Source organism: Pagrus pagrus, assembly GCF_965226575.1.
Source record: "Pagrus pagrus genome assembly, chromosome: 7".
NCBI lineage: Eukaryota > Metazoa > Chordata > Actinopteri > Spariformes > Sparidae > Pagrus > Pagrus pagrus.
This window is the reverse complement of record NC_140191.1, coordinates 17,826,623-17,847,923: the sequence shown is the minus strand read 5'-3', so window position 1 is coordinate 17,847,923 and position 21,301 is coordinate 17,826,623. Positions and strand designations below refer to the sequence as shown.

General features: G+C 39.3%; 2 protein-coding genes across 4 annotated transcripts; both read right to left on the bottom strand.

Moving 5' to 3' along the window:
* Positions 1–131: 131 nt before the first annotated feature.
* Positions 132–9,528, bottom strand: LOC311259305 (uncharacterized protein). 2 transcript variants are annotated; one of them, XM_084356362.1, is made up of 22 exons: positions 9,514–9,528; positions 7,213–7,276; positions 6,703–7,086; positions 6,341–6,628; positions 5,960–6,256; positions 5,391–5,768; positions 5,021–5,308; positions 4,646–4,939; positions 3,865–3,909; positions 3,421–3,759; positions 3,018–3,314; positions 2,816–2,930; positions 2,651–2,695; positions 2,118–2,144; positions 1,978–2,022; positions 1,862–1,888; positions 1,744–1,782; positions 1,635–1,661; positions 1,500–1,538; positions 1,346–1,405; positions 1,211–1,244; positions 132–353 (listed from the first exon to the last, which is right to left on the bottom strand). In XM_084356362.1, the coding sequence occupies exons 2-22, from the start codon at positions 7,253–7,255 to the stop codon at positions 330–332; spliced, it is 3,135 nt and encodes a 1,044-aa protein (XP_084212488.1). In that variant the 5' UTR covers positions 7,256–7,276; positions 9,514–9,528; the 3' UTR covers positions 132–329. The 2 variants fall into 2 exon arrangements, with proteins under 2 accessions (XP_084212488.1, XP_084212489.1); XM_084356363.1 differs by having other exon boundaries at positions 1,744–1,779.
* Positions 9,529–10,179: 651 nt separating this feature from the next.
* Positions 10,180–14,531, bottom strand: LOC311259318 (myeloid cell surface antigen CD33). 2 transcript variants are annotated; one of them, XM_084356384.1, is made up of 13 exons: positions 14,490–14,531; positions 13,506–13,686; positions 13,059–13,134; positions 12,276–12,650; positions 11,883–12,179; positions 11,669–11,768; positions 11,527–11,562; positions 11,390–11,422; positions 11,227–11,268; positions 10,821–10,853; positions 10,678–10,749; positions 10,517–10,544; positions 10,180–10,429 (listed from the first exon to the last, which is right to left on the bottom strand). In XM_084356384.1, the coding sequence occupies exons 3-13, from the start codon at positions 13,102–13,104 to the stop codon at positions 10,364–10,366; spliced, it is 1,128 nt and encodes a 375-aa protein (XP_084212510.1). In that variant the 5' UTR covers positions 13,105–13,134; positions 13,506–13,686; positions 14,490–14,531; the 3' UTR covers positions 10,180–10,363. The 2 variants fall into 2 exon arrangements, with proteins under 2 accessions (XP_084212510.1, XP_084212509.1); XM_084356383.1 differs by lacking the exon at positions 14,490–14,531 and having other exon boundaries at positions 13,506–13,699.
* Between the last annotated feature and the right edge of the window lie 6,770 nt (positions 14,532–21,301).

Genomic DNA, 21,301 nt, shown 5'->3' with positions numbered 1-21,301 from the left:
GTCGATTAGTTGTGGACTTGTAGCTTTGTTGACAGCTACCTCCCTCTCAAGTGTTTAGAAGAAAATAATCAAACCACTTTGGGGTTTGTATGTACGCACCAAACCAAGTTCAAACAACTCAGGCAAAAGAGTTACAGTATTATTATGTTTATTTAACAGGTGCACACACTCATTTAAGTGACAGCTGATATAGTACATTCTTTAAATGAAGAAAATTAAATTTCAATGCCAGACAAACAAACAAACATGTATTGTAAATAATGTGTGTAAAATGACAACAGCAACATGGTCCTGGGAGCTTATGATGTTTCTAAGGTATGTTGAAGAACTCAAATGTTGCCATACATGCAATCCTGCAACACATGTGAGAACACATTGGAATCAGTCACAAAATCTGAAGCTTTCTAGTTTATGTTTCAGAAACAAAAGAAAATACATTGTATACTGGCAGGCAGTGTATAAGTGCACTGAAGCAATCCTTCCCAAGCCATAAAAAAGAAAACATCATGCGACCACAGTGTATTTAACAAGCGGTCAGAAAAAGCCACTCGTACTCGTACACCTTGTGTGTCCTAAATAAAGGAAACCAGGCACAAGTAGTTTTTTTTTTGTTTTTTTTACAGCAGCCTGGTATATTAGTCACACATTCACTGTTAACAATCACCAGGTTTTCACAGCAAATTCTCACAATAGATATAATATATAAAGTATTTTAATGTAGTATATATTCTGTACATTTACAGGAATTTACTGGCTACTCAGTTGTAGTAATTATACAGTAAAAATAGTAAATGACAAGGAAATACTGTGATTGTACATCACTATACAGTAATTTAGCGATAACTACAGATGACTATTACAGTACCATGTTGTAATTTTACATCAAAATATCATATTTTCACAGTAATATTGTGTCGCGGTTACTGTAAAAACACAATAGATTACTGGGATATTCCTCTTTATTACTGCAATAATTAACTAGTAATTTCATGTAAAATTACAAGAATATGTTTTACACTGCTTGCTTATGCATTATTAACCTGGTAAATTGTTTGGTAGTCCATCATGTGTTTAGGAGGATGTTGTAATCCTTTGAATGTGTCAGAAGAGAAGAGCACGTCCGATGTTAAAAGTAACATTCCTTCAGTTGGAATGTGTTTATTGATAACCTACTTTTTAACATCACATTTGGACATTCAGCACTACTAACCTCAGGCTTGGCAGGGCGGGGAGGTCTCCGGTTTCTAGATCAGACAGACGTATAAGAGGAGGAGGATAATTAACGTACAGCTAAATGAAACACAGTGGTTTGTCATTATAAAGCAGCTGCGTTAGTAAGACTCACCCCTTCGGAGATGGGAAGCGTGGTTTGGAGGTTTGAAGGTGGCAGTTTTCAGTGTTGCTCCTGTAGAAGGAGGAAGGAATCACACAATATCAGTTTCATGTGCTTGACAATAATGGCTGTGTGATGTAGAAGAGGAACGCTGATCAACACTTACACATAGCCAACACTGAGGTTTACAATTTTGTCTTGACGTCTGCAAAGGTTAGAAATATTACAGTTTGAATAATAGATATTTTTTTACTCATATCAGGTATTTTTTCAGCATAAAACAGAAGGTTGAAATTGGTACCTTGAAAATCTGTTCCAGATCGACCTCCTATAAGAAGAGCGTCAATTAAATGTTAAACTATTAGACACTTAAACAGTAAGAATGGTCAACAGCACTGAACAACACCTACCTGGACTTTTGCCACCCGATGCGCTCATCCTCCTCTCTACTGAAAAGGACAGAAATGTATCACATGAGGCACTCCATCTAGGGACTTAAAGTACATTTTTACTCTTGGCTGTTCTTACCGGGAAAATCGGCTCCAAATGGACCTCCTGCATGGAAAGCAGAAAAGTGTTACTATTTGTCAGTATAGCTCTATTGTATTTGTCCAGTTTGTCAAACAAGCAGTCTGTAGACAAACCTTTTTTCAGGCCTTGGCAGTCTCTCGCTGCCTTCAGGGTATCTCCTGGACATTTTGATCAAGAGACATTATTTTAAGTAAGACGGGGTAAACATGCTGTTCACAAGTTGATCCTGAGGCAGTCTTTAAGAAAACCTTACCTGGATAATCTATCCCAGAGTGATCTCCTGTGAAAGTTTGAATCGCAGAGACAGATTTACATTTATTTTTGGTAGAAATGAAGGATGTATGTTTTCACTGACAAATAATATACTGATTGGCATCAGCTGTCTCAGCTAAGCTTCACAATCATTGTCCCATACAGCAGCTGTGTGTTTTCAAGTCTAACTTTTCATATGATCATTCTGCTGCCTCTCTTTTGTTACTGTTGATCTAACTAAGGTCTAATATTTGTTTGTATTTGTTAAAGTTCCAGTGAGTAGGATTAAGGTGTATTTTTTGGTGAAATATAATATGATGATAATAATAATATAAAAAATACTATTCATACTTATGTTTTGTGTTACATACAATATTATGTGAGTCCTGAATCGTCAGAACTGCCATTGTACGGGGGTATACAGTGGCCATTTGATTTATAAATGAAAATTTCTTAATGCAAGTGTTCTCGACTAAAACCTAGTCGTCAATTATGTAATCATTCCTTATTACGCATTGAAGTTTATCTACACACCTTTTCTCCGGTCGAGGTGGTCTCAGTGAGTCGTCAGAGCGCTTCCTGTAAGAAAGATAAATGCCAGAAAAACATTCATTAATAAATCAACGTACAACTGGCAGCATCAATAACATTTATATTACCCATATTAGCACAGTCTGAATTGACTCGTATTTACTCTACCTTTTCCGGCAGATGACCACTCCAAACACTGCAGCTAAGATGATTACAATCAGGACTAGAGCTGAGACGGGCATGGTTACTGGGAGTGAGCTTCTGAACTGGTACATCATCGATCCTGGTGATGCAGGCACATTTTAGGAAATACACACCTCCATGTATGATAGAACAACAAGACATATAAAGATGAATTTTGTGCTCTGACCCTTCACGGTCAGCTCGACTGTGCTGGCTTGCTGCTTGTCACCCCGAAAGATGGCAGTACAGGTTAGACTTTGGACCCCGTCTCCTCCGGTAACCATGAAAGTGATGGTGGAGGTCGTCTCCCAGATGAACTCTGGCGTCCAGGTATGCGTGACCTCACTGGTGAGGTTAGAGACGCTCCATGAGAACTCGGGAGGATGTGATGAACACGTGTGCGTCACAGAACACGAGACAGTAATCGTTGAGCCAGCATCGACTTCTGCTGGGACCTGGGTCATCACTGGTCTTACTGGGGAAGCTGAGCATGCGAAACACAAAGCAGAGTACTTATGTCATTCAGAGAGCAAACAGATTAATAGTTTGGCACATTTAAATAAGATGAAGAATAAGTATTGATTCAAGACCTTTCATGACAATAAATACGCAGCTATTGTTGAATCTGTATTTGTCATTTCCTCTCTCTGCATGGAAACAGAAGGGTCCATTGTCAAAGGAGTTGATGTCGTCAATCTCTAATGTGCAGTTCCCCTCAGTCAGATCTCCTAATATTTTGGTGCGGTCCTTGAAATGGTCAAGCACACGGCTCCGGGCTTTATGGAAGATAAAGCCTCCAGTTTTCTTGGACCACATGCCACGCGTGAGAGGCTCCTGCCCCTGATATTGGAAGGTGCAGGGAATCACCACACAGGAGCCGGTCAGGGCGGTAAATCTGAAAGGAACGTCAGCAGCCAGAACGTGGAGCGCTGTAAAGAGACAAACAAGCCATGATGGGATGACTGTAGACTGTATTTACTCATAGCATAAGATGAGAGCAAAATGAGTTTGAGAGAATGCCGAAGTACACCCACTGTCATTTTCATGTGGATCTATTTCTTCAACTTGTTTCTCATATTCTGGAAAAAATGACAGCAAGAAGTTATGAATTAAACCTTATTCAAGTATTCTCTTATCATTGGGCAAAGGTTTAACATTTTGAGACATATCCTTATTTGCTTTCTGGCAGAAAGTATTGTGAGAAGATTGATACTATTCTCATATATGTCTGTTAAAAGGAAAACTACAGCCAGCAGCCTGTTAGCTTAGATTAGCTAACACAAAAACTTGAAATGGGAGAAAACAGCTAGCCTGACACAGCAATAAAATCTGCCTTAATCTGTATAAACCAAAGTGAAAAAACAACAATTCACAATTTTACTGGTGGTCATGGCTTTTTCTTGGCTCTGAGCAACCTGCGGAGATGTAAGAAGTTGGCTGTGGCCAATAAATAGTCCAGTGCCCCTGTAGAACGGTGAATTGTTGTTTTGTTGTTAACTAGTGAGCTGTAGAGACGACTTTTTTATTACCTACCAAACTAATAAGTAATATTAGCTGGCTTGCTAAGTTATACGTCTTGTATTGTTGCGACAAGACATGTCACGTTTTGTTTGTAGTTTGCAGTAAATTACATCTGACAAGTCGTTACAGAAACCTGGGGGATTTGTGCGCCAAATCGCACAAAATACAAATGACTACATAATGTTGCTTTAAGGTATGGATATGACCGTGTTTTTCTTCTCATCTAACTTTCTGCTAGAAAGGAAGTAAGGAAGTTTCCTTCAAGTGGCCACTGTGTGACAGGTGGGAACTTACTTTCTACATGAATGGTTGCAGAGTCCGAGGTCTCCCCACTGTAAAACTTAGCAGTGCAGGTCAAAGATTTTCCGTCATCCTCAAGAGAGCCAATGAAGGTTAGATTTGACACGGCATGGTAGGTGTTGCCGGAGATCTTTTTGATGTCAAACGAACTATGCATGTCTTTGTAGTTCCATACAATGGTGGGTGTATTTTTCTTGCACTTGTAGGCAACAGTACAAGTTACACTCTTCGCTACACCCTCCGTTGTATTTCCTGGCCGCTCAACCATCGTGATTGTTTCATACGGGCCTAAGCAGAAATGTGATAGTGAGGCTTACAGGAGTATTTTCATTTTAAATCCAATTACACATGGTCTCACACTGTACTCACATTCAACATGCAGCCTGAGCTCACTTGTGGCTTCCTGACCACCACTGAAGCGAGCGGTACACTTCACTCTCTGGTCGTCCTCCTGAACAGTCCAGGTTCGCTCCACTTTCCTTTCCCAGATCCCATCAGATACCAAATTGTCCACCGTGCTGTCTGCTCCAGTTATACCACTCAGGGTCAGGATGGGGGGATCAGTGATACATGTATGGCGCACATTGCAGGACACTTGGCTCTGATCTCCCACCATGAGAATCTCAATCGTGCTAAGCTGTGGTTCCTGTGCACGGTCTACGAAATCAAAGCAAGGATAGTCATTTAGAGAGTTTCATATTTTAACTAAAGGTGAGAAGGAATGTATCCAAATACTCACCTGAAACAATAAGTTGAGTGGTTTTGTCGTAAAATGTGTGACCCACGGTGCGATAAGAGGTAATAGGGTTCTTGTCTACCCAGGGGTAAAGTCTGTCCTTGTTGTGCGTCATGTCCAGCTTCTCAATCTTAAGACTACAATTCCCTGTCCCCACAGATCCAATCAAGCTGGTTATGCCACTGAATTTACCAACAACACTCTGTCCTTCGTCAAATACAGATGGGTATCCATTGCTCTCTAACAAGTACCATATAACTCGGAGGTCACTGGGACGATCGGCACTGTAGGTGAAACTGCAAGGAATGATGATACATGAGCCTCTCATGCCTGTGATGCTGCCAGGGGTGGTGAAGGACCAACCGCGGGAGAGCATGTTTCCTGTAAAAAAGAAAACAAAGAGGAAACATTTTTTACATCGTCTTGTAATAAAAATTTAGAAAAAAAGAAGCTAGTTTTACCGTGACAGAAAGAAAGAATGAAAGAAAGAAAGAAAGAAAGAAAGAAAGAACGAAAGAAAGAAAGAAATACATTTCAGTTCTACATTTCATTTCATCATTAGTTCTACTCACTCTTTACCCGCAGGAAGATGCCTCCTTCCCTCTTCTCGCTGCGACTGAATTGTGCACTGCATTTCAGATATCTTCTGTTATCGTTAGCTGATGCTGTCAATGTCAGTGTGGAGACAGTCTTCCACTGAGCAGTCCCAGTTTTTTTGGTAGTAGTGGAGGCTGGCATGCCCTCATAGCTCCATGTGATTGTTGGCAGATGTTTCGGGCATGTGTACACGGCAGTGCAGGTTACTTCGCTTGCTTGGCCCTCAAGAAATTCTTCGGATGTAGTTTGGACGGTCAAGGGTGAAAAGGAGCCTGAGATACAAAAATAGTAAATGTAAAAAAAAAAAATCTGCATAAAAGAAAAAATGTTTTTAATCTTGCGTACCCATCACATACATTGTGCCTCTAAGATTTCCGTGGCCTTTGCAGTGAGACCGCCTGTATGTTGGACGGTGCACTCCACTTGTTGGAAGTCACTCTTTATGTTCAATGTGGTCGTCAAGGTCGTGTTGTACGTGCCATCACCCAGTGACCGATGAGTTAGTCTGTTCCCTGTCGGTGGGATGTTGAGACTCAGGGTGGGTGGATAGGTGGGACAGGTGTGAGAAACAGTGCACATCACTGTTACAGACTGTCCAACCTTCATGTTGCCAGTGAACGTAATATCTGGTTTCTCTGCCTGGCCTTGAAAGAAATGTGGAGAATTAAAAGTGCAAAGTGAAAGTGCATCTTTTTCTACACTCAACATTATAACTTACCAACTACTTCAATTGTCACAGTCGTATCAAAGAATCGATAGGTGCTTTTCCCGACATTCTCTGGATCTACCCAGGGGTAAATCTTCTGTCTGTGATCAGACCATCGCACTGGGTAGATTAGAAGACTGCATTGCTTTTCGTGTGAAGTAGAAACTCTAAATGTTCTTCTTCTAAATGTGCCAATGACTTGGTTTGGGTACCGGTCTTCATAAACCACAGGATAATTATGGTTATGATACTGGTACCAAACCACACGAGATGGATTTTTGGGTGGATACCGATAGTAGTCAAAAGTGCATGGGATGACAAGGCAGGAGTCATACGTTGCTTTGATATTTCTTGGCATCCGAACATGCCAAGCCCTGGAACTGCAGCAAATGCATCCTGCAAGAAGACCAAAATGCAAAAAGAAAGTTATCAAAAACAAAACAAAACAAAACAAAACAAAACAAAACAATAGGTCAATATTTATGTTATGAACAAAAGCTGAATTGCACAAAATAGCAGTACCTAAGATACAGAAGCTCAGGAGACAATGGCTGAATCCAGACATCGTGTAGATGGTAGCAGATACCTAAAACGTGTAAAATGAACATCTTAGTATTGTAAGAGATAAAACTTTTTTGTCATCCAACTGTACACAATGTACAGGACATAGAGGATGTGTGTCTTCCGGTGGCCGACAGGTGCAAATCACAACAGCAAGTCTGAAAACAAAACAGCAAGTCCGAAAACACGATTGCAAATTCCAAAAACGACATCAACCAGGAAACAAATCAGAATTTTGTCAAACGGGAAAGGTGGGACTTGTGTACTTGTTTTTTTTCTTCATATAATATTGCTAATAGTTCACAACGATAATGTGTCAGTAACATTTGACATCACTGATCACTACATTATGAACGACGTGAACTGTTGAGAAAGTTGATGAATTAAATAATTCTACCTACTGTAGATATCTCTGCAACACAATATATAAGAGCCAGAACGTCAAACCATTTTTTCTTCACATTCATAATTGTATTTATTTTTTAATATTTGAGTATTTTTCATGTTTTCAACTAAAATTCTTACATATTGCACCTTTAAAACAGCCTCACAATCATTTAATGGTACAGTGTCTTTTAATGGGGTGAATGGTATTTCTGCACTACGTAACTTCAGTGACAGGGTAGGATCACAGCGTTACATGTTTACATCAAGACACAAGTTTTCAATACATAACATTGTTTTGATGTGCAGTCATGAGTTTTGTTCGTCAGCACCCACATTACTGACAAACTGTTACAGACCTGGGATTTGGATTTATGGCAGTGGTGTTGCACTGAGAAACTGTGGGGGGCGCCAAATCACAAAACATGACAATTTCCACATAATGCTGCTATAACTACTTCACAGGAGTTGTGTTCTACTACTGAAAAGATCATTCACAGTATTTGTTCACTGGAGGCGTCGACATGGACTTACATTAAATACAGGATCACGATTGGCTTTCAAAATATTTGTGAAGTTACAAATCATGCTGTAGACCCGCCTCTAAAAGTCTAGATCACAGAACCATTTACACTTTCAGCAGTGATGTGAAAACAGTCAAGTGTCTAGTGTCAAACTCGGCACATACATCATCCTACACAGTGAAGCTCAAACAACACACGATCAAAACTGAACCGGAAGAATATACAGCAATGTCAGCGTTGCAGAACAAGAATACATAGGATACATGCAAATTATATTATGAGATACATATTAAATCACAGAGGGAAAGCTTAAAAACAAACATTATTTTATTTAATCTACAACAGATAGAGATTTTGTCAACGGACTCAGATCATTCCTTGTGCTCACAGTAAAATTACCTCAGCCTAAATAATTACATTTCTGCCTGTTGTCGTCATATGTTGGATTATTTCCCAAGAGGAATTAAAACAGATTGAATTAGAATTTATATTTGATTTGAAATTGCAAAACAGAGATATATACTTGAGAAGCATGCAGGAGCTGCTTCATACTTAAATAATGGCTAAACTGTCTCAGACTTCTCATTAAATTATTATTATTTTTTATTTGCCTTTATTTAACCAGGTCGGTCCCGTTGAGACACAATGGTCTCTTTTTCAAGGGAAGCCTGGCCAAGACAGCAGCATAGAAAAGTTGCAACAATTACAAGACACACAAAAATCACACAGCAACAGAGATAAAATACATTACAAATAGAAGCAACAGGACTAAAGCTCCAGATTCACATTAAAACAAGAACAAGTGCGGTATGAAGCTGCTCCAATTTCTCTCACACGAGTTTTCAAAGACCCAAGGTTGATGAGCCCCTTTAACTTTAGTGTTCTCTGCAGTGCGTTCCAAGCAGCAGGTGCAGCGTACTTAAAGCAGTGCTTACCAAATTCAGAGTTAACTTTGGGCACATTTAATACATAAAACTCGTTAGAACGCAAGCGGTAATTGCTTTGAGATTTAGAGACATAATTACATAAATATTGGGGGAGAAGACCCAAGATGGCTTTATAAATAAAAATATGCCAATGTATAAGGCGGCGTGCTGCCAGAGATGGCCACTCAACTCGGGCATATAAAGTGCAATGGTGAGTGAGGGCTTTACATCCAGTGACAAACCTTAAGGCACCATGATACACGGTGTCCAAATAAACAACATCTGTGTTACTATTTACCAGGTAAAACTTTAAAGAAGCTATAATAACTTTTTTTCATCTTACAAACTAATACTAACCTATGTGTGAAATGTGGGGAAAAGAAAGGTTCGTTTATGACCTGTTCTCATTAAGGATTAAAATGACTTACCTCCAGAGCTGAACGGTCATGAAGAGATTTTACCACCTTTATCAAAAGTCCCGAACACCCACACTTGATTTTAAGAAACCTCCCCCTGAAATGTGGGTGGAGAGTACAATTTACCAATCACAAGTTGGCTGCAGATCCTGCTTGCAGTCAAGGACTTGACCTGACTTGGTATGAAAACCAAATGATGATTCTTTCATCATGTATTTTGTTATCCATTACTACAGTTTTTCCATTCATCATGAAGCCATAGTAGCTCTCTTTCTGTGAACTATACTGTGTGTCCCACATCCGTGTTAAGTCACTTTTGGGAATGACTGTTAAAATATCAAATACTGTATATGAGTTTATACCTCGGCATAAATTTGTTAAAGAAATCGTTTAACATTTTGAGAAATAAATTATTTGCCTTTTAAGAGTGAAATGAGGAGATTGATTCCACTCTCATGTCTGAGCTATAGCAGATGGTTAGCTTGGCAACAGCTTGCTAATAAACATGATATTATCACTTGTTGTTAATAAGTGAGGTGGTAGTTGGAAGATTTTGTTACCTTTGGAACAAAATCTTCACACACATACTGCTATGCAGAAGTCATTACAATTGTAGACATTCAGAAACAAATTTCATGAAACCAGTGATAGTTTTAAGTTAAAATGCATTTTATTTTTCCGAAACAATATGATGAAACAATCAAGGACAGAAATATTTATGTTGCTTGACAGGAGAGATGAACGCAGTAGACACGTATTACAAGACTGCAATCACCAGAAGCGCTGAATACATATGATACATGATGATGAGCGTGGATGGGTTTGTTTGCGTTGATCCCAGCTCTCTTTGGAAGATTTTGTCTCAGAGGTTTCCGTAGACGTTGAGGTCCGCAGTGTTTATGTAGTCGTCACCATCATCAAGGTCATCCTGTGAGAGATTATGGTCATAGATGCTGACAGTGTCACTTTACTGTACCTAATTCTGGAGAATAAATCATGAGCGAATTAATAATACCTCTTTGTAATGGCAGGATTTCTGCTGGCTGAGGCCCATTCACAGCAAAAGCAATAACAAGAAGACAAGAGAAAAAGAATGAAACTGGACTCTGCTGTACTAAAATATACTATATCTATATTTCATTAAGTTGTCAGGTTCAAGCGGAGTAAGCCAAGTACCTTTTGGGGGACGGGAAACGAGGTTTGGAGAATTTCTGCTCGGCACCGGATTTTGAATTTGCATTATTGGGTCTGTGGATTGAAATTTGTGTCACTATACAGTTAACACAAACAGTTAACTTTGATACTATTAACACACTTACTCATGACCTGTGTACGTGTCCCTCGTAGGCCTCCTGTTGTAGAAAAAACACAGATAATGTAAGATAAATTATAAGCATGCCAGATGTGCCAGTTTCACTATAAGAAAAAGTGCATTCTGAAAGGTTAAATTTGATTTAACTGTCAAAACCAAGTTTGACCTGGAAAAACAACCAAATACTGATGATGTGCCTCACGCAGACCATCTGCACAGAAAAAAGGAGGAACAGAAACTATGCAAATGTTATGTGGCATATAAATAAAGCAACCATCTTATCAAAAACAACCAAAGAAGGTTCTGCACAGAGGTGTAAGATCACAGTAGGCGGTCTACACAAAACCACCGAAGGGATAGGTCACTAAAGTTATGTTTAGCAGAGCGCTAAAGACCCGTGAAATGCCTCTTGCCTTTGATCAGATCGAGATGGTCCGGGGCCACCAGAACGAATCCTGAAAATTTCACAGATTACATTATACATCATTAAAATGAAAAGCTGCAAGACAACAGTATTCTTTCTAAGTCTTGTGGATGAGACAGAAAAAAGATTTTCAAAAACACTTTTTTTATCACCTCCTAGACAGCCTGGACAGTCGGTTCCACACACTAAATGTTAAAGAAAAATGCATCATGATAATGAAGCAAAATAACTGAAATCATGTGAAATTAGTGAAACACTATGAAATTAATCTGCTTTACAAAATTTTTACCTGCCATCCTGACTTTGGAGTTGAGTGATGCGTCTCCTTTAGCAAAAAGAAAAATGTATCATTTTCTTAGGCTCATAAAAACTTTACTACCTCTCTGATGTGCTCTGTCTCTCACTTGAAGTCAGTGTCCTGCATTACTCACTTGTATTTTTTCACCATGAAAATGCAGAAGAATCCAAAGATCACAGCAGTACCGATGCCCACTACTGTGGGTATGATGATGTGGTTATAGTTTTCTCTACCTAACAGACAGAATAAAAGGCATTCTTACTTTATATTGCACAATCATAACCAATATATACATTTCAAAATAAAGGACATTCTGAAAATTCAGCAGCAGAGTGAAAAGATCTCACGTTTTACATAAAGTGTCAGTGTTTTCGAGGACGTCTTCTTGCCATGGAAGATTGCTGTGCAGGTGAGATCAGTGTGGTCGTCCTGCTCTCTAGGAGTGAACGTCAGGACGGACATCACCTCCCACGTGCCAGGATGAATTTCTTTGTGGGTCTCAGAGATTTCATCTTTAGCGCCCCTACTCCATGTGAGTGTAGGTCGATGGGAGGTGCAGGTGTAGGTGACAGAACAGGTGACAGAGTGTGCATGATCTTGAATGAATGTCTTTGGGTGAGTCAGGGAAGGATCTGGAGGATCAACTATAATAAAAAAAAAGGTAGAGATTAAGTAAGAGCCAATCATTGTGGCATAGAACAGGCATTGATTTATGAAATTTTGGAAAGTTGGTGACATACGGAGCATTTTCAACTCGACACAATCCTCAGCAAAGGAGAAGTCCTCAGAGGTGGAAGTTAATTTAATCCGGAAGCAGAAAGGGCCAGTGTCATAATCTTTAACCTTAGTGATTTCTAAGGTGCAGTTGTTCTGATTCAAACGTCCCAACAACTGTGTGCGGCCCCTATACTTATCCAAAATGTCATCTTCATCATCGGAAAAGATTATCTCATCTCGCTTATTTGAAAGATGCCAGATCCCAGTGCGCTTGGAGTTCTGGTGTTCTTTAGGAGGGGTGAACGAGCAGGGTATCACGACACAGGATGAAACCAGGGCGTTAAGGTTTTTTACAACATTGGCCTTCCACTCCTCACCAAACACATGGCTGCTGATGGCTGAAAGAGAACATGGAAGTGACTGAGAAAGTTATTACCTCTAGGAAGTTTTGTCTGATTGTTTTGTTTAAAGGGGCACTATGTAGTTTTGAAAAGAAATTCAAACTCAGAAAAGTAATTTTTACAATATTAACCAGGTAATAACAAAAACACTGAAATATACTTATTCGATTTATTTCCAGAAATGAATAAACAAGCTGCTCAGAGTGTGATTAGGTCCCCAGAATGCTGTTTGAAGCTGGAAAGGAAACAAACTAACTGAATGAAAGTGTCCTTTGTTTGTTCAGTCGTGAAAATCAATAAAAGCAGGTTTTTCTCTTCTGATTAAGAATTATTCCCCAAAACTGCATAGTGCACCTTTAAGTGGAGTGCATGTGGGAATCATATTGAAGTGTCTAATTGTGTTACCTGCCACCAGCAGAAGGAAAATCATCATCTTTCTCTCTTTGTCCATATCCCTCTGAGGCTTTGTTGATGTTACACACTGTGGGATGTTTAAATGAAATGAAACTAAATAAGAAGCAAAGAGTTGTAAAAGAGGATCTTCTCCAAGCAACACTTATCTTTGTATGCAAGAGCCATTCCTTTATAGAGCATATAATGGCATTGTTAATGCCCTCGATTGGGATACACACGTCTGAAACAGATCATCACACACCAGCCATCCATTCAAATGTTCTCACCAAACGTAAAAATACATTCTTGTGACGATTACAAAAAGTCTTCCACAGTTTGAAGAAATAGACTTCTATATAAGACCAACAATGATGATAAATAACAGTGTAAAGCTGCATTAATCCTAAATCCAGCAGTATATTAACTGGCATGATCAAGTATAACGTATTGGAAACTTACCTGATGAAGTCTGGCTGATCAGAGCCGTCTGTTTCTACTGAAAGAACCTCCTTGAGAACCTCATGTGGTGCGCTATTCCGCAGTTAAGTTGACATACGATCTCTCAGGCAAGTGAAGAAAAGTCAATTTGAAATCTCTGTCTTTTTGTTTCTGAATGTGGGTGAGGTAAAAGCAGAATCTGCTTTTGATGTAGCAGAGGCAGTAGCAGTACAGTTAATGGTGTAGAAAGAAGGAAGTGGTCTCTTATTTAAGTGTGTGATGTGAGAGTTATAGACTTATTCCATTTTTGCATGGAATAATTCTCCCTTTGTGTGATATTCTGAAGTCAAGTTTTCAAAGATACGAATTAAAAACAGACAAATTAAAAAAAAGATTGGATTAGATAGCCACAATGAGCATGCAGTATTTGAAATTATAAGTGATCTTACAGTGATGTCAGAAAGTATGACAACTGTGACATATTTTGTTGGAATGGCTCCAGACTCCAGAGGATTGGATTTGGAAGGAAACTCTGATTATAAAGAGCTGACTTTCATCTTAACTTTGAAGGACTTTATCTTAAACACATGCAATGAGCAGTGAACAGAATGGGGAACAGGAAGTACTAGAGGGGCTTTTTGACGTAAACTTCATCTCTCTGGTGTGTTGATTCTGGGTAAACGCCCCTGGGTTTACCAACATAATAACAGCCTGCCCTGGACTCAAACCAAAAGCCAATAATCAAATATCCAAAACAGCTATAGCCAGCCTGCACTAACGAGTCAACACAAAGATACAGTAGTGATAAGCATAGAACAAGTAGCCATCAAGAAAAGCACAGCCTTCATAAAATTCACAATTCAATGACACAGTGGCCAAATGTTATCACAGGCGCAGGTTACAGTAGGTGCACATTTTCAACACACGACAGGTAACAATTAAGTCGCTATAGATTTAAATCCCTGTTCCTATTCCATAACAAAGAGAAACCTGTAGGCTGCTCACCCATTAGATGTTCACCCTACGGGCCCTCTGCTCAGCACAGTCATTCACAACACTGCTCAAGTCCAAATTCCTGGCTCTGCAGTTCTCTATGGAGAGTACTGCTAATCCACTCAGTTGCTCTTGTCTCATGTTGTTCCTTAAATCGGACTTTATCAACTTGAGCTTGGAGAATATAATATATAAATGCAATGCTGTGCAAATCTCACTACATGTTGCTGCAGATCCTTCACAGCGGTTAGCCTCCAGCTGTTTGTCAAGTTCACCAACATTGCTAACGTTAGCATTGGATGAAGCATATAAATAACCTAATCTAATTTTGTTAGTTTAGCAGTACTCTCCAACTGCTCTCTTTAAACCTTCCTCTTCTGTGGGCCGCTTTTTTGTTTTACCTCGCTTAACATTATTACGCTAACAATGGCAACTGTTTATTTAGGCTACTGAATGCCGCTAATTTATATTGCTGCTTGTCCTCCAAATGATGACTTGCATACATATCGATATGTCACCACAGCATTTCACAGCAAGCCTTCCTGTGTAGCTTTTGAGAAGAAAGCAATAATTTACAATAATAAGATGACAGTACACACATGAATATGCTATGACTCAAACCATAATTGTTAAACCTAAGGTAGAAAAGTGCTACATAAAGCCACGATACTCCCTTCAAACATGTTGTTCTACACCGTGTTTCAATGCTGACAGCATTTTCTGATCAGTACGTGAAAGGGGCCAGTTCTAGTTGACATAGAGGCCTGTTGGCGCATTCGTTTATTTGCTTCAAGAGAATCCAGAGAAATCAGTTTCTTTTTAGTACAATTATTTATTTAAGCATTGGAGAATCAAAAGGCATGTACATGGATCTCTCTTCTGTTTTCAGTCTGAAGACAACTGTCTGTCAACAGTTGCTGCAGCCAATGTCCCAAAAGAGAATACCTTATCTTAGCATTACACAGAATAATATAGAAAATTACGCATCTATCTGATTAGTCCAAACTGATGGGGAGGTGCCATGGTTTAAACTTAGCTCTCCCTTCGTTGGTGCACAGGCTAAGCCCCAGCCTCTCGGCACACTAATCCACCAGTCACAGGAGACATCACCCTGAAGAGGAGGAAGACCCTACTCTTTCACGTTTTGTACATGTGTCGGCTGCACTTCTTCATATGTGTCATGACCTTTAAAGGGGAACTACCGTTTTTTACAACCTGGACCTTATTTCTAGCATAAAATACGATCATTTACTCACCCAGATAACTTTGGTGTGATTTGGAGTCATTCGGATGAAATTAGATCCAGTGGAGCGCCGCGTATATCCATATAATGTGAGTGATCGGGGCACTGAAGCGCAACCTCTATAACGCATTATCTACCGCAAAACTAGTTCATTTCACCAATATTTTGTTGTGATACGCTAGTGCTAGTCCCCTCTGAGTTGTGTGTTATCATCATCCGGGGTCTGTAGGTTGACCTAGCTGTTTAGCCTAGCCGCAGCCGTTTGTTGTTCTTTGGCCAGCTGTTCCTCTCTCTGCCTCCACATCCTCCTTTAAACGAGCTCCTCATCCGTGTACTCTGGCTCAAAACGGTAAGGACGTCCATCATAAACAAAGTCATCGTCCACCACCTCAGAATCGGAAAAATATTCAGCCATGTTGCAAAAAACTAGCAGTAGCAAACTACAGGTAAACAAGCCGGCTGTCGTGGGTGCGGCTTTCAGAGATGACATCACCCAGGTCAGAGGTTAGTAGGTCAACCTACAGACCCCGGATGTTGATAACAGGCGACCCCGGACTCAGAGGGGAATAACACTAGCGTATCATAACAAAACATTGGTGAAATGAACTAGTTTCGTGGCAGATAATGCGTTATATAGAGGCTGCGATTCAGTGCCCCGATCTCTCGCATTATATAGATATACGCGGCACTCCACTGGATCTAATTTTGTCCGAACGACTCCAAATGACACTAAAGTTGTCTGGGTGAGTAAATGATCTTATTTTATGCTAGAAATAAGGTCCAGGATGTAAAAAACAGTAGTGTGCTTAGGAAATTACATACTTAGGGATCAATTCCTCCCTGTACTGTCGTAGAGCTATCAATTTAGGGATTGGTTCCTATATGCACTTCTGTTTTATCTTCACAAAAACATGTTTTTGTGCCCTATGGACTACCCCTATGTCTGGGTGTTTTTAATGGTCAGCGAATAGACATCCTATTATAGCATACAGAACAGCTTGTTCTGGAGAACAGTTCTTTTAATAATTTAATCACACTTCATTGACAGTGAGCAAATACTGATTAATAACACATAGCATGTTTTTTGGCTGTTTCTTAAAAATATAAAAACCCAACAGGCCCAATGACACTATCAACAAGTTATAATTCGTCCACCTGAATGGGCGGGCCATGGGCCATGGCAACCACATCATCTATCTGGTTGACAAGGCTGTCGCTCAGGGCCGGTAGCAAGACCGGTGGAAAGTCAACTTAAAGAAGAAGGAGGGCTTGTCTGTAGCTTTTTTCTGGCTTACATGAGATTGAATAAGGTGTCCTGTTAGCTTTTTTTTTTTTTTTTTTTTTAAATATGCTGACACTGTACAGCTTGCATTCACTCCTGGCTGAGATCTGATCACGATTTGAGCAAAATGCATTCTGATCGCAGTGCAGCCTGCGTGCATTCACACCTTGCATTGACATATGCTTTTTTTCCCCCATCCAGACAAGAGACAGATGTAGATCACAATTTAATGCCAAATATAAAATGGGGTGTAATTCTTCACTTACACCTGAGGAATTTATGAGTCCTTTAATGGATAAATGCCTGAACTTCTTGGTCTAGAATGGCCTTGAATGTCACACTTTACTTGAAGTTCATATTTCATTATGAAAACTTTATTTGTTCATTCAGAGTCTGTTGTCTATTGCTGACTGCCACATTGTCTTTTTTGTGCTAACACACTGTGGGAGGTCTTTTCTTTCTTTCTTTCTTTCTTTCTTTCTTTCTTTCTTTCTTTCTTTCTTTTGCCGGACGGTCGAATATAGTTGTTTGACAAGCTTGCTTTCCTATCATTAGCATACAGTACAAGCTTCAGAGGAATTAGATTATAGCAACATTAACATAGCTACATATAATGTCTTTCTCTAAGCAGCCTGGTTCCCTGAAAGCTATGCTTTGTACTGTAAGCTGTTTAAAAAGTCAGTATAGAAGTGTGATTGACTCATCTTCTTGGGAAAAAAAAGCTTGATTAACCATGCATGTGATACTAAAGGGTGTTGTGTGTGGTGTTTTGTTTTCTGTGTAGTTATTTACAGCCAGCAGTGACACGCTGTGCTGTCTTGTGTGAACGTGTGATTTCTGGTGTTTGTATTAAAACTTAAATAGCACCCAGCCCAGAAGTGTTTTGATCTCAACTTCTTTGTATAATGTATCATTGATTTATACAGTTTTTCTTTCTCTACTAAATTTTGATATGTGCTCAGTCTGTGGTGATTTCTTCACATAAAAGTTATGTGTACTTTTGGGGCTATGCTTGAGATTCATAAATGTTCAACAGTCTGAGATATTTGGCACTTCCTTTTCCCTACGTCAGACATGTCAGAGAAACCCCTTTTTTGGACAACGGGTTGTGAACAACTTTCTGGCATGGATGTTTTTTATAAGCACAGCCACTCTTGACACTCATTCAGTCATGTCGGCTAGATGGTGGCACTTTAACACTGTTTAAGAGTTGCCGAAGTTACTGAAGGGTGGAAGTGAAACAAGATATAAAAAAATAGAACAAATCAGCAATTCAATTTACTATTTTTCACACTTGCAGTTTGTTTCAAATCTTGTTTCACTTCCACCCTTCAGTGACTTCAGCAACTCTTAAACAGTTTTTACCAATCAAGCAATGGTGAAGAAATCACCACAGACTGAACAAAAACTGCAAAAACACATGCCCCCCTGACCGGGCAAAACCGAGCTGGCAAAACAAAGCAGAGCAACCTATTGTAGTGGAGTACAGTGAAATAGACAGTGTACAAATCCCTGATGTGGTACTGATGCTGAAAAAGTGTATTTATAGCTGTGTTGAAGTTGATGTTGCAACTTTAAAAATTTGAAGCTCATTGTTAAAAAAGAGTTCTCAAGATTGGGACCTAATGGAAAGAGTGTGCATCATAAGGAATCAAGAGGGCATAGTTATTGTGATATATCAGTGCAAGCAAGGCACAGTTGTTGTATGTTGTATGATGTTTGTGAAGTTGTAGATTAGGGAGAAAAAGAGATAAAAGCACTGCGGCTACCGCTCTCGACTTCGAGGTCAAAGAGGCCAGCTGAAGCATGAGGTCTGCACGGGCAGTTGGCTTAATAAAAAGCGCCAGAGAAGCGCTGTCACTAGAGAGTGACTATAGTGCACTGAGATCGCTGAGAACAATAGCGACAGTATAGAGAGAATTGCATGCAACAGGGAGACTGGCAAGGGGAAAGGGGAGTGAGCTCAAGATAAGATAAAAACCTACATTCACAGAAGGCCAAGTTGTAGGGACAGAACAAATTGAAACAAAAGAATTAAAGTCCTAGGCACTTTTGTGTTAGCGTGTTTGCTGTGTGATTAAGGCTTAAAGGATAATGTGCTGTGTGTTTAATGTTTGAATATTAGACGAATGTTATAAAAAATAATTAAGTGCAAAAAGAATATAATAGAACAATAATAACAAGCTAATAATTATAAACTAAATAGAATAAAATGATATTATATTATTATAATAGTACACTAAGTTGATGATGATAAAATAAGTGGATGATAAAATATTATATATTATATAAGACACATATGGAAGAAGGAGATAGCAGTGAAGATGAGATCATAACTGATAATTATTATACTGCAGAAGGAGACAGGGAAACACAGGGTGTCAGAACTCATTTTTTGCTTGAACGGACATATATTGATGAGGAGGGAATTGAACATTGGCAAACTGAACAAGAAATTAGCCAGAAATTGTGGCATTTAGCTAAAGTTGTCGATTTAGAGCAAACTGAAATAGAGTTTCCTGTAGTAGCATGGAGAGAGGTGTTAAGGGGATTGTGGACTCCTCGAATATTATCATCAATATTGGAACATTTTTGCAAAAATCCACTAACTAAAGCTACTATTCCATTAAATCCCATTTTAGGGAGCCCTGAAGGGGTTAACTCTTGCAGGGAGAAAGAGAGGGGCGGTAGATCTGCGGCTGGACAGTGCTGTTGTCTTCCGGGAAAGAAGAGTGGGAAACAGGCAAATTTGGTAGCATTATTAAAGAAGTCACAGAAGACAGTTGGCTCAAGATTTAAAGTATAATCTAACTGAGAAGAAATAAATAAATAAATACAATGAAAAAGGAAAGTAGAAGGAAGTACAGAAGCGTATTGCATTCACTTGAGTAATTTTTTTTTTTTTGGTTTGTTTTTCTGAGTAATTACTTCTGTTTTTCTGAGTAATTTTTTTTTGGTCTGTTTTTCTGAGTAATGTATTTTTTGGTCTGTTTTTCTGAGTAATTTTTTTTGGTCTGTTTTTCTGAGTAATGTATTTTTTGGTCTGTTTTTCTGAGTAATTTTTTTTCTGATTTTCTGAATAATTTTTTTTCTGAGTTTAGAGAGCATTTGAAACAATAGACGCATTCATTCCTTTATTGAAAGCTCGATAATGGAAACAAACATGACCGACTTGTTTAGTTTAATCAAGTTTTACTTTGATCTGGGTTTAAGACACTGGGAGATAGTCCTCTCTTTAAGTCATATAGATGGTATTACCATTAGTTTGTCAACTTTACGCAGGCACCTGAGGACTTGGCGGTTGTTCAGAAGGAAAGCCCATTCAGATTTGCTAAACATAGCAATGTTTCCCCAGAATCAGTTGGACAGATATGGCATGCTCCACAGATACAAGATGATGCATTTGAAATGCATTCAGGCTGGCTAGGTTGAAGATGGGGCATGTGTGTGCAGGAGTCACTATAGGTCCATGGGAGTCACTTGCAGGTTGGAGGTTCTCACGGGAGTTCGAAGTATTGCGATAATTCAGCAAAAAAATTACTCCGAAAAACAGCAAAAAAAATTACTCCGAAAAACAGGAAAAGAATTACTCAGAAAATCAGGAAAAATAATTAGTCAGAAAAACAGAAAAAAAATTAAATAAATAAAAATTACTCAGAAAAACAGACCAAAGAAATAATTACTCAAGTGAATGCAATACGCTTCCGTAAAAAAGACTTAAACCAGGTGTAATAGTTAGTAATATAGTGGTGTGGATAAGAACAAAAGAGGAAAAAGATATCCAGAGATGTCTAGAGAAAAGGGAGAAGCAAATCAGGGATATGTGGGGGCTAGAATGACAAAGGGGGAAGGGGTGTTAACTCCGCTGGCATTGGTAGTAAGAATGCAGCCAGATTACACAAAGCAGATTAGACTCTGCATAAAAAAAAGGCATAAACGCACATCAGGAAACTTACAGTGGCCGGTGGAAGGAACATTTGAAGCAGCTTGTTGTAACGAGGAAGTGTTGCGAACATCAAACACTACAATGCTGAAGACACGAGAGAGAGAGAGAGAGAGAGAGAGAGAGGGCAAATGAGCCAGCGAGAGGGAGGTTCTGAGCTCGTTTAGACAGGCTGCACAGACGTGTGCTGAATATCAGACAAATGCCAGCACTGCCGAGCAATGAGACTCAAGAGGCTAACGATAGCCCACAAGCCACACCTACTGCCCCACAGTGGCCAGCTCCACCCAATATACAGTACACCAAACACAACTGGAGGGTGCAATACCACTGAAGCTCCAACAGGACTATTTCCA